General features: G+C 51.5%; 6 protein-coding genes across 6 annotated transcripts; 4 read left to right on the forward strand and 2 right to left on the reverse strand.

The window, feature by feature from the left end:
• Positions 1 to 1,170: 1,170 nt before the first annotated feature.
• Positions 1,171 to 2,304, forward strand: N7459_001468 (uncharacterized protein; the record flags this gene model as incomplete). Its single annotated transcript, XM_056940653.1, has 1 exon — positions 1,171 to 2,304. One exon carries the CDS (start codon positions 1,171 to 1,173, stop codon positions 2,302 to 2,304), a length of 1,134 nt encoding a protein of 377 aa, XP_056804933.1.
• A 514-nt stretch (positions 2,305 to 2,818) lies between these two features.
• N7459_001469 (RraA family protein) lies at positions 2,819 to 3,845 on the forward strand (the record flags this gene model as incomplete). The annotated part of the gene is made up of 5 exons (XM_056940654.1): positions 2,819 to 2,875; positions 2,959 to 3,034; positions 3,126 to 3,475; positions 3,526 to 3,624; positions 3,675 to 3,845. 5 exons carry the CDS (start codon positions 2,819 to 2,821, stop codon positions 3,843 to 3,845), a joined length of 753 nt encoding a protein of 250 aa, XP_056804934.1.
• A 215-nt stretch (positions 3,846 to 4,060) lies between these two features.
• Positions 4,061 to 5,469, reverse strand: N7459_001470 (3-ketoacyl-coA thiolase peroxisomal A precursor; the record flags this gene model as incomplete). Its single annotated transcript, XM_056940655.1, has 3 exons — positions 4,061 to 4,859; positions 4,919 to 5,369; positions 5,460 to 5,469. 3 exons carry the CDS (start codon positions 5,467 to 5,469, stop codon positions 4,061 to 4,063), a joined length of 1,260 nt encoding a protein of 419 aa, XP_056804935.1.
• Positions 5,470 to 6,400: 931 nt separating this feature from the next.
• N7459_001471 (uncharacterized protein) lies at positions 6,401 to 8,114 on the forward strand (the record flags this gene model as incomplete). The annotated part of the gene is made up of 2 exons (XM_056940656.1): positions 6,401 to 8,044; positions 8,091 to 8,114. The coding sequence occupies 2 exons, from the start codon at positions 6,401 to 6,403 to the stop codon at positions 8,112 to 8,114; spliced, it is 1,668 nt and encodes a 555-aa protein (XP_056804936.1).
• Positions 8,115 to 8,921: 807 nt separating this feature from the next.
• On the reverse strand, positions 8,922 to 10,235 carry N7459_001472 (ankyrin repeat domain-containing protein; the record flags this gene model as incomplete). The annotated part of the gene is made up of 1 exon (XM_056940657.1): positions 8,922 to 10,235. One exon carries the CDS (start codon positions 10,233 to 10,235, stop codon positions 8,922 to 8,924), a length of 1,314 nt encoding a protein of 437 aa, XP_056804937.1.
• A 544-nt stretch (positions 10,236 to 10,779) lies between these two features.
• N7459_001473 (uncharacterized protein) lies at positions 10,780 to 11,575 on the forward strand (the record flags this gene model as incomplete). The annotated part of the gene is made up of 4 exons (XM_056940658.1): positions 10,780 to 10,887; positions 10,951 to 11,266; positions 11,335 to 11,396; positions 11,462 to 11,575. The coding sequence occupies 4 exons, from the start codon at positions 10,780 to 10,782 to the stop codon at positions 11,573 to 11,575; spliced, it is 600 nt and encodes a 199-aa protein (XP_056804938.1).
• Positions 11,576 to 12,170: the final 595 nt, after the last annotated feature.

Raw genomic sequence — 12,170 nt, forward strand, 5'->3', positions numbered from 1 at the left:
AGCATGGTTCACCTGACAAGTCATCAACAACAGAGTCATCTTTCGCGGAGGGGGGTCAGTCTCCTACCGGAGAGGTTGTAAATGGGACGAAACAAGCGTCCGGTCTCAGTATGGACTGCCCAATCTGCGGCCATGGCTGCTACATGTCATCTGGCACTGGAAAGAGGGTTGGGTAGCGAGATTTTGTATCCGCGACCTGAGGCAGATTGCCAGAGGGATTTGGCCTCATGGATCGCCCTTCTCATAGTCCATGCGGCTCGGACCGTCCCCTCTGCTCTATAGTCGACAATAGTGCGATTGACCATGGCGCGTATGCAGGAGCGTTGATGATTTGTTGGCAGCCATTCACTCGCAGGGCTTGCTGCGCCTGCTGGTCGATTCCCGGGGGCTCAGAGGAGCGAGAGATAGTGGCGGCCAGGAAATTGATTGCATTGGCACAGCGCATGGCGACAGATCCAACGGGAGGCGGAGACGACGGAAGCGCGGGCGCTAAAGACGGGGGTTGTGGGAGTGCTGGAGCGACGACGATTGGGCTGCCTCCGGCGACTGCTGATTTGGCCGCAACGCCACGTCGAGGCGTCAAGTCCTATCACGTCGCTTCTCCCCCCTGACTTAACGTCGCAAAGTCCCTGCTGGTTTGGAGAGGGGCAACAATAAACCCGGTCTATCAGCTCCTTTTCTCCTTTCCGTGCTGCGCTCAACCCCCCAGGCTTACCAACACTGAAGTTGTTGGTGTGCTCTGGCACCACCAGCCTGGTTCTCCCCGCAATGTGACTGGAGACCTGCTAGCTCTCGAATCATGGCATCTTGGCCTGGGGTCTCGCGGACCCGTCTGTCGCCGGTGAATATTGCCCGATAACATGCACTGCGGTCAAATTTAATCACGCTGATATTCTGCTGTAGATGCCATCCACCGGGGATCCGTGGACCGACAATAGAAGTGAAATCTACCTTCCCCGGAATACCTCTTTGGGTAGCTCGTTGGACCAGTGGCATGAGATTGGGATGGTACCACGTCCAGAAAGCTCAACAGCGTCGGGAAGTCTACAACCATTATGCCCACATCTATCAGAAACATCTCCCCTCAAAATAACGTCGACAGCCCCACTTACCGGACAAGATCTGGACGAGAATAGTGGCGAAAGTGAGCATGCCGGAAATAGCTCAACAATGTGGATCAAGGAGCAGCAATGGCCGCAATCTCTCCCGTCATCCCAGCATTCACCTTTTTCTAGGCATGAGGCGGCTCACGCTCCAAACAACACCAGCGCTAAGCTGGAAAAGCTCCTAGACGAGGTGCTCAGCCTCCATGAGGAAGTCTCCGCCCAGCGATACCGAGCCCGAGACCTGCGTCATGCACTGCGGCACAAGCGCGACGAGGAGGATGATCTACGGCTAGCTCTGCGTAACAAACTCAACTTGATATCCCCGGAAAATCTGCACCAGGAGACAAGTGCTATTCACAAAGCTATTGAGGACCTTCAGACCGTAACGGCCGCTTATCTAGTGTTGGAGGCGGACTATCACAAGGTCGAAGACGAGCTAGGGGAGCGCGAATACATCCTAGAAAAGCGTATGAGGCGGATGCAAAAAACCCTGCGCAGGCAAGCCCCAGAATGGCCCCAACATTCTCACGACGACCTCGATTCGGATTTGTCGGACGATTCCTTCTCGACTAGTGACGCAGATCCCGTCTCCTCCAGAACGGCAGAGTATCTCTCCTATATTGGGGAAGTGCGCATGCTGCGTGAGCGGCTATCGGAGCTCGAGGCCGAATACCTGAGTCTCATCGATCAGCAGCAGCTCCGCGAGCGCATCGGTATCTCCCTCGATAGTGAGTCACTCGGTTTCATTGCTCGGTATGAGGGCGAGAAGGCTCAAATTGAGGCCGAGCTATCGTTGGCTTTACATCGAGTCCAATCGCATCCAGAATACAAAGAGCAATCCGACACCGAAGCATTAGACAGGCGGTGGCGGCAGGTATTGGAACAGTACTTGCCAGAACCACCCGAAGAAGCACCAATACCTGATCCCCTACGATTGTCTGAATTCGAAGATCGCTCATCCTTCTTCGAATCTGCACGTCCCAAGCCTCTCAACAAGGCGACCTTTGTGAACCGATGGCTTCTTCATCGACTTCGTCATTCCGGGATGGAGATACTGCAGTTCAAGTCCCAGCCTGAATTGCTTGAGTTAATGGACTATGGGTGGAATAGTGATAGCATCAGTCAGATGGCTCTGATGCTTTGGTTCCGCGATGAAACCGCGAACATGGCGCCGGCGAGAAGTCACTCGGGCGGCTAGAGGTGCATGCGATAGTTCTAGAGATGGGGTATATTTTGCTATGCTAATTAGGATTGGCGCTGAGGTTCCTGCAGAGGCATATAATGGAGAAATTAAATTGGCAACTCGGATTGAGAAGCCGAGTCCTTTGTTCCTCGGTAGAAGCGCCAGACCAACTAGGATGGGTTTATCCCGGCTTGAATAACCAGAAATCTCGCATTCGACATGCCCTAGGTGACTTCAAAATAGCGCGAAGCGGCCCTGAGGCTACCTCGCGGAAATTCTCGGGTAGCGAGCCGTGAAGCCCAGACAGACGTGGGGATCTCCGGTGGGCCGATGATGTACCAGTCCGAAACCCGGCACATGTGCTCGACGATCAGCAATGCTGTGTTCCAGACTGTGAGACCATCATGGTCACTTTTCCTTCTTACATGCTCGATAGTCAATGTCAACAGCCAATGTAGGTGTTTGGCAAAGGCTTAAGCTATCATTCGCATTAAACCCGGATAGCCGCATCGGTGTCCCGCGCCCCGCAATGGCCTCTCTCAACGAGCAGCTCGCGACATTGGTCGAGAATTACACAGCGTGTGATGTGGGTAGATATGAAGAGGCAGATCTCTGGAAATTGAAGTAGCTGCTAAGATTCACCATACGCTAACACGATCCATTCACTAGATATCAGATGCTCTCCTGAAGCTACAGAAGATACCTGAAGGCGGCACAGCGCGAGCTGGCCACCTAGCGGACCTGAGTACGTTGTGCCTCATAGTTTTCACTTGCTATGCATGATCTGTATCTGCATATACACCAAAATGAAACCCCTCGCTGATCATTTTGAAAAGCCCCCTTCTCGCCGATAGTCGGACGAAATGACACCGCGCGCAAAGTTGCCGCTCCAGCAACAACCTTCAAGTTCATTTCAAAAGGTGACAGTCCACCTGCAATTGCAGCAGAGGACCCCGAAAGGCATGGCTTCCCACCAGGGAAGCACTGGGTAGACTATGCAGGCGACTTTGCGGCCGAGGACCTGGCCAATGTGGGCTCGATCATCGTCTTGGAGCAGCCAGACAATCAGAACTGCGCTGTCACGGGTGGAATCATGGCAACTCGAATGAAGGTGCTGGGCGTCAAGGCTGCCGTTGTGGGTGGCAGAGTGCGGGATTTGCGAGAACTGCAAGGACTGGAGCTACCGGTAGACTTGGTTTTCTTCGATCTCCATGACAGAAGCTGACTCTGCTTTAGGTGTGGGCTCGCGGTACCTCGACCGTTGGAACAGGGGCTGAAGCGAAAGCAGGTGTGCGAAATGTGTCTATTTCAATCGGAGGCGTAACGGTTTCACCGGTAAGACATTCGTGCCTCTTCATAGAAAGCAGCGTTTGATGTTCTTATAGGGAGATATTGTCTTCTGCGACCCAATGGAAGGGGTGGTAGTCATTCCACGCGACTTGCTCGACCCCGTACTGGAGATCATGCCCAAGTTGATTAGCATGGATGACCAGGCGAAAGAGGCTGTTGCACGGGGAATGAGCGTCACAGAGGCTTTCAAGAAGTACCGATCTTGATAGTCTACATTGTGGTGGTAGATAAGGATGCTTTCTGACTCGGTGGACAGTAGCCAGTCGTATAAGAAGCCAGTTTAACCCTGAGTATAACAAAGATGTACATGAAATTCAATCTCTCGTGGTATCCTCACAGACATTCAATAAACCAAAGTATCTGTGGGTATTATCGAAAATCCAAGTCGCTGTGCAATATACAAAGAAGGATAGGAACTTGTTTATTCGGCCACCCAGACAGCAGCCATACCCATGCCGGTGCCGACGCACATACTAGTGACACCGATCTTTTTGTTGGTTCGCTTGAGCTCGGTTAGAAGCGTGCTCACTTGGCGCGAGCCAGTGCAGCCTAGGGGGTGGCCGAAGGCAATGGCACCACCCTTGGGGTTGATCTTCTCGATGGGCAAGCCAAGCTCATTGACACACCACACACACTGGGAGGCGAAAGCCTCGTTGATCTCGAAGACGTCGACATCGTCCTTGGTGATGCCAGCCTTCTCCAGGGCAACAGGAATGGCCTTCCATGGGCCAACACCCATAAGCAGGGGCTTGACACCGACAACGCTGGCGGCAACGTACTTGCCGATGATCTTCTGGCCGAGGCGCTCGGCGGTGGAACGCTTCATGAGCAGAACGGCGGCGGCACCGTCAGAGATTTGGGAAGCGTTACCGGCGTGAATGGAGCCGTCCTTGGCAAAGGCAGGGCGGATCTTGCCGAGAGACTCAGCAGTGATGCCCTCACGAATACCATCGTCAGCCTTGACGGTGATGGTCTTCTCCTCGCCGGACTTGGGGTCAGTCCACTTGACCTCGAGAGGGGCAATCTCTTCATTGAAGAGGCCAGCCTTCTGGGCCTGAAGAGCCTTCTGATAAGAAGAAGCGGCGAAAGCATCCTGCTGGGCACGGGTGATATTGCGGTCCTTGGCCATGTCCTCGGACAGGACACCCATGGGGACCTTGCAGTTGGCAGACTCGGGGTGGTTCTCAAGGAGCTCAGAGAATTCGGTCACGGCGCCGGGGCTGAAAGACGATGGATGAGCAATGGTTTCTGGAAAAATTAGTGAAGAGGGGCTACTTACCCGTACTGGGAGGTCATGCTCTCAACACCGGCACCGATACCAACGTCAATCATGCCAGACTGCAAAGCGTTGGCGATGTCAACAATGGCCTGCAGACCACTGGAACACTGACGGTTCAAGCTCTTGACCGCAGTGGTCTCGGGGAAACCAGCCACAAGAGCTGCAGCACGGAACTCAGTGGCACCGCCACCGGGGGGAAGGACGGAGCCGACAGCAACGTCGTCAACAGCCTTCGGGTCGATGCCACTCTTGTTGATCACAGCCTTGAAGACACCGGCCAGCAGGTCGGCAGCAGCAGTGTCCTTGAAACCACCCTTGCCACCCTTGGTCAGGGCTGTCCGCAGAGCACATGTCACAACAATATCATCGGGATGCTTCTCGGTGAGGGCGGCAGCTCCCTTCTTGCCGGCAGGGCCGAAGTGGGAGGAAACCTGGGAAAGGCGCTGCTGTGCTGCACATAAATATCAGTGAAATGGGTTTCTGAGAGCCGTTTACGGCACTGTGCGTGGCTGTATTCAGCAGCAGCCACAGAAGTACTCACCTGAAGACATGACGTCGAAGTGTGATGGGGTTTGGGGGAGATGTATGGGGGTAAGGGTTAGAAACACCAAGTCAGATGGATAATGTGGTTTATATTCTGGGGAGGAAGGCACTCTTTTAAACCTCCATCTGTGAACTCGGTCGGATTTCCCTTGTCGCAGCGTCGCCGTTGCTTGCGCCGCCGCCAAATGAGCCGAGGTCCATCGGAACATGGTTGATCCGATGACCCAGTCACGGGATCCCCGGGCGTGCCACATGCGAACATGTGAAAGCCATCTTGACTCTTCGTGTCTCTTGGTAGTTAACTAAATTCTCGAGATATACGTCATGCTGCTTGTGAGATACCCTTGATTGGGCACATAACACACATGGTCTCGACGTCTTATCGCCATGCTCACACTTCTGAATGTGACCATCCCAGCCATCCCTAACTTGCCCCGGACTCCTCTCGGCCCCCTGGCGGTGGAGATCCGGGGCGCCCGTCCCAGACCAACCTTGAAGCTCCCGGTGAGGGCCTTATCACGGCTCATTATGACAGGGATTTCTATATCCACTATATTGTCTACAACTCTCCTTTAAATCGATACTGGATTCATTTTGCAATGCATCGTCCTTCTATTTTTATCTGATCGGCGGCGACGCCTCAGTAGCGTCCGCCTGAAACAATGGCATTGTTCTTCAGCGCTACGGGCCGACTCTTGCAGCTCACTAACCCTATCCGAGCTATGCAGAAGTACCAACTTGGAGCCTTCTATCGACACTCATTCGATGGATGATGAGACGTCGATGCAGCTCTGGAGGATCCAGCGCCTGTGTTGGCGCCTTCACTCATGCTAGGAAACACTGACGTGGTCGGAAGGATCTATAAATAATGACAGGGTGAAGCCCGCATCTCGTAATTCCTTCCATCATCTCTCCTATACAATTTTCTCATCGGCCGCTATGTCGGGCTCACTCGACCCCCAGCTCGACGTCGGGCAGCTCTCGCTGAATGGTCTAAGCGCCTTCTCAACTGTCCTCGCAACACTTTCAGCCGACAATGTCCAGCCTGTTGCGATGCTCCAGCTGGAACAATTGGGCGCGGCCTTTCCCGTCAGTGGCCCATTGAGGGCCCAAGTTCCGGACCATCTCCAAAGATGCAAAAGCACACGCCTAGATCGACTTGGGCTGATGGTTGGCTGGCGCAAAGGAGACGCTGCTTCTCTGATGTCGCATTCCGCGGGTGGTCAGGCGGTCGCGTTGCTGGCAACTTGTCTTGAAAATATCTATGGAACTGATTCGACAGCCAACATATTCTACAAGCTTTCAAAAACACTTCTCCCCAATGCGGCTCGGCTCAGCAGCCCCAAACAGTTGACCCAAGCCATCGACACACTTTCTAGAAAATTAGGCGTGATTGGCTTCGGTACCATCCTGGCAAGACAAGTGTGCCGTATCCACGAGACATACCAGCATATACCCCGAAAAGTACCATTGAGTCTGCTGGCATCGTTGAGTCAAGAAGGGATGAGTGATATGTTGTCTAAATTATCCGGTGCCTTGCAGCAAGACAAATCTCTTATCCGCATCCGAGGCTGTGCAAGTATGGGGTACATCACAGCTCTTGCAGTGGCATTGTTTTCGGATGACTGCATTATCACTGTTGAAAACATGATCATTCACAAAGGTTGTCAGTCTACTTCAATCTGTATCGAAGTTACTGATTCCATCGGTGATAAGTCGCTTCAAGTCCAAAATATGGGCGTGATCGAGTCTCTCTTGGATCTCTCTGCTAAACCGGCTCAACCGTCCTGTTCTTTGAAGTTCTCATATCATGGTCACTTGGCTGCATTTATGCAGCTTTACCTACAAGAGTGGGGGCTCCTTTGCTCTCCCGATGCTCTTGTGGCTGTCGGAACATGCATTCTGTCTCTCTCGGACCTGATATTTATACTCCCTGGAGAAGCCTCGGGAACACGGACGCACTTCTCAACGGGCCTTTTCAATCAAATTCTGGGGGAGTTTCCTCGAGCTACTTTACACCAACGTTGTGAAACAGCTCTTGGCGTCTCACTGCCTTTGAAGTGGCGTTCCTTTGCCGAAGAGTTGTCACAGCTTGAGAGAGCACTGGCAAGATCAAACCAAACTGAGCGTCTATCTCAAGTGGCAAGGGAGATGAATCGATATGGTGAACCCTCCGAAACACTGTTTCGGATCATCGATGAGGGTGTTGCAAGCCTCGCAGTTCATGCTCACGACGGAGCTGTCTGGAAAGAGTGCAGTGATCGTGAAATATGGTATCCATCCGATAGGATCCGACTTCGAGGGGCGACGAAGGTTACAATAACCCCGAGGGAGCTACTGTACAAGCTTTTTTCTTGGGACGATCCGAATCTGATAGTCAAGTCGGACGGCACGACCACCCTTATACCCTCCGGGATCCTGCACTTTGGCAATGATCTTATAAAAAGCCGTGACCTAGAGCTTTTTGATGGATCGATATGCTACGAAAACAGATATCATAATCAGATATTCGCTGAGATCCACCACAGCTTTTGGAACAAATCTACCAATCAACATTTGCCGAGAATGGCTCCCTTGGATAATGTTTGTCCAAACCAAGATGGTGTTCATTCTGCATTGTCACTCGCAGTTTCAGAACACGTTCATGGGCTAGCTCTCGAATGTTCCATAACTATGTGGGGCCAAAGACAATCTGTCTCTCTTCGAGAGCGCGTGGATCAATTATTTGGACTCCTCGACGCCCATCCCTGTAAACATTCGAGAAAAAGCCCTTTGAACCAAGAGTACATGAATTCGGTGAAAACGAACTCGGTATTGACACCAGATGGAAGATCTGGAGACCAGGTTTCCATTGTTCAAACGGCTGGCAGTCCAACTGCACAATTTCTGTCCTTGACAAGGTGGGAATCGGCTGTCCTATGCCGCAGGTGTTGCTTGAACTGTGCTTTTGAACAGGCTCGGGAAAAAGAGATTTACAAGATCATTGTCGCATGAGTTGTTTTGCTTTTATGTTATCAACTGATATATGGGTATCTTACGTATTCTTTTCATCTGGTTTTTGCCATTATCCGAAATTTGATCTTATTACCCCGCCGGTCAGTATTCTGTATTACATTCGACAAGGCTTAGTGAAAAGCTTGACTCAGATGCGAACAGACGTTCAGCCAGTACTGAATTCTCGGGAACGTAACTCCTCTTCTCGGTGATTGAACTTGCCGATATAATGCGTGTCATTGGGCCATAATGAGAAATATTGTATTCATTAAGTGGAATCAGCAAGACCCTATCTTAGATGTTCCCTCCTTGCCATACAATCCCTCTTGATAACCACGGATTGCAATCCACATAGGCCTATTACCTATCAAGGCATAAAAAGCCATCCCGAGATTGACAGAGCCGACAGAGGCACATTTCCTTCAAACACACATCACTTCTCATCTCAAAGTGAATATCGTCTCCCTCAGTCCAAATCAGCTCTTCTACCATACTCATGCAGGGCCTCGACAATCTCCTGATTTCCTAGGCGTTGAGCATAAGAGAGGATGGACCCATAGTCCAGAACCCGGCCGCGCCTATGGAGACGGATCCGGCAGTCCGCATATGTGCCGCCCTCAAGCAAGATCCGTACCATTTTAGGATGCTGCATGCCCACTGCAATCAACAGGGGGCTTTTGGGATGGTACGGCTTCATACGAGGCCCTTTGTCGAGCATTTTCTGAACAAGGCTTGTGTTTCCCATCTGAACAGCTCGGCTTAGTGGGGTATGCTCATCCCACATCATATAATCGGGGCTCGCGCCGTGCTCAAGAAGAAGCTCAGCGATGCCAGGAAAGTGTCGGATCATTGCAAGTGAAAGGAGTCGGGTAGGCTCTCTCGTCTCGTCCTTCCATTTGATACGCAGGTTGACTTCGTGACCCAGCTCCAACAGCCTGCGAACGAGCTCTTCGTCTCCGTGGTAGACGGCCCACCACATGGGGCAGTTGTCAGGGTCAAGAAGCTGAACGTAGGAAGGATGATTGAAACCTTCCATGCCGAGATTATTCCCAGTGTACATGTTACTGTCGAGGAGATACTTAGACAGGGCAAGGAACTGGTTTTTGATGGCGTGTACCAGAGGTTGCTCTCGTAGACTCCGCTCCTGCCCAGCATCATAGAATGAATTCATGAGATTCATCATAGCGGGATTGTCAATCCATTTGTTAAATCCAGCTCGGCAAGCAGTCAGAGCCCACTTTCTCCAGGCTTTGGTATCTTTATCTGGGAGCTTTGCACCCCATGTTGTGAGTATCTCAACAGCATCAACAGACCCATTGCGAATGGCCCAGAGAAGAGGAGTCGCGCCGTCAGAAGTTTGAGAGTTGATATTTGCGCCATGTTGGAGGAGGAATTGGATCATTGTGGTGTGATTCTCTCGTGCAGCAACGGCAAGTGGCGTCAGACCAGCTGGGTTCTTGGTCTCGATGTGGTGCTCGTACTTTAGCAGGATCTCTGCGACAGGCTTGTGGTTGTATCGGGCAGCGAGCCACAGTGGATCTTGTCCAAACTTGTTAAGTGTTCGCGTCTGCCCGCCTTGGTCGAGGGAATAGTGGACAGTGGCGGTGATGCCCTTTTCAGCGGCCCAGAGGAGAGCAGAACTGCCGAACTCCTGCGCGTCGTATCGATACACACACCAGGTAACCTTTTCCCACAGGTTCCGGCACGAGAGAGCGAGGGAGTTGAGAGATTGAAGCTTCTGCCAGTTGCTCACATCTCGTTGGTCCTGGCTCATGAGCATCTTAAGTATATGCTCGAGCAGCTCAGCAGGCAGTGTAATGAAAGACATAATGAATGAATGAATGAATGGCTTGGGGAATAGGGAATGGGAACGGGAGTGAACGCAAGTCAGGAGGATGAGACGAAAACCGGATGGTGAAGTCGATCAAGTAAGAGATAGCCCGTCCGCCTCATAGAAATAGGCAACAAATCACAACCTAATTCAATTCACCTACACCATTATGCACTGGTTTTATTACTACTTGCACCCTAGAGACGCAAACTGAGTTCCTAGATCGACCATTCACTATTATTTCAGAGGTAATTATTTAGGAATACTATCTTAACTAGACCTATAAGACCAATCTTTTATTCTACTTGATATCCGGGAAGTTCAACGCTGATAATATAGATCCAAAGTGGACCGTGCACTACGTTCCATGCGGAGGAACTGCGGAGCGCCAACTTCTCACTGCGGCGACCCTCCACCTCGACTTCGCCCTCATCTCACCCACGCCGGTGACATCGCATAAAACTGAGTGCGCACTATTAGGAAGGGAAAAACTATGGTTTCACTCATATTTACTGCCGCCGCCTCCTCGGCGCGCGCCGGGGGGCCGATCTCCAGCACAATACTCAAGACCCCGATCGCCCGACAACCATGGCAGCTGGCTGTATGATAAGCATCCAAGGCCCTCAGACATCTGCAATCGACAGCTAATGGACTTACCAAATAGACAACCTCCTCTGCCTTCTTCCGCAACGCGCGCCTCTTCTCCAATGCCACACCGACCTCCTTCGCCGCATCGGCTGTACAAAAATCATCCCCGCCCTTCCGCCTCTCCTCCGACAAGCACGAATCAACCCTTCCTGCCGACGAAGATATCTATAGCCCCTACAAGCCTAAGCGTCAATGGCCACCAGATATGTCCAAGCTGTCCCCGAAACACCAGTTCCGCCTTGAGCGCAAGTACCGTCGGCGCGCGGCACTAAAATACGCCCGGCCGAAGTTTGTGAAGACGGTGACCCTGGCCCAATGGGCAATTATCGGATGTATGTGAACCTGGTTTTCTGGAATAAGAAGATTACATGAGTATGCTGACGGTGGGTTTTGCAAATAGTTGTTGCTATTTATGCGGTGCTCTTTATGGATTGGGATACAAAGGACACACCATTTGATGGCGTAAGTGCATTCCTGGTGGTTCTGATTGCTAGCCATACATTGTGGGCTCATAATCTTGTTTGCAGATTCGCGAGAGTGTTTTCTCTGGGGTTCGGGCTGTCTTTTCTACGCCTCCGCCGCCTGGGCCTGTGAAGAGGGCTGAGACTGATGGGCAGGGATCTCTAGGGGATTCAAAATAGCATGTTGGTCTGGTCGCTGTGTATAGTCGAGATGCCTATGGAATGTGTATGATAGTATAGTAGAAGTGTTCCACTCTAGAACTTAGCCTAGTTCTTTGAAGAGATCTAGTCCGAAATTTGGTTGTTTCAGTGACAATCATTCAATTCTCATTTATGTCATCGGTCATCTGTCATGAGCAAATCCAGTCGGAACTGCAGGCGTCGCTATTCCGCAGAGAGGACAAGAAAACAGACAAATGGGCAAAAGCTGTATCTCGCATCTTGTCTCGAATCCTCGTTCTCTCTCGCCACCTGCATCTTAACTTGGCTTCATTACATCATGTCCGCCAGGATTCTCCCGGACAATGAATATGCAACGCCAAAAAACACCAAGAATGCCAACGCCAATAAAACAGACCGGAAAGAAACTCCAATGGGCTATTCAAGGTCAACAGCAAGATATTGACCACGCTGGAGTCGGCGATCAGAAATGGAACAGAAAATGATAAACCTCAACGCCAAGTCATGAAATGTGGGAAAGGGAACAGACAATAGGAAAGGGGAGGGGGTTAACAAAGGAGAAGGAAATTGATCGCCAACCACTTGAGTTGGTCGG

The sequence above is a fragment of the Penicillium hispanicum genome (genome assembly GCF_028827665.1).
Source record: "Penicillium hispanicum strain IBT 35686 chromosome Unknown utg000001l_segment0_segment0, whole genome shotgun sequence".
Lineage (NCBI taxonomy): Eukaryota > Fungi > Ascomycota > Eurotiomycetes > Eurotiales > Aspergillaceae > Penicillium > Penicillium hispanicum.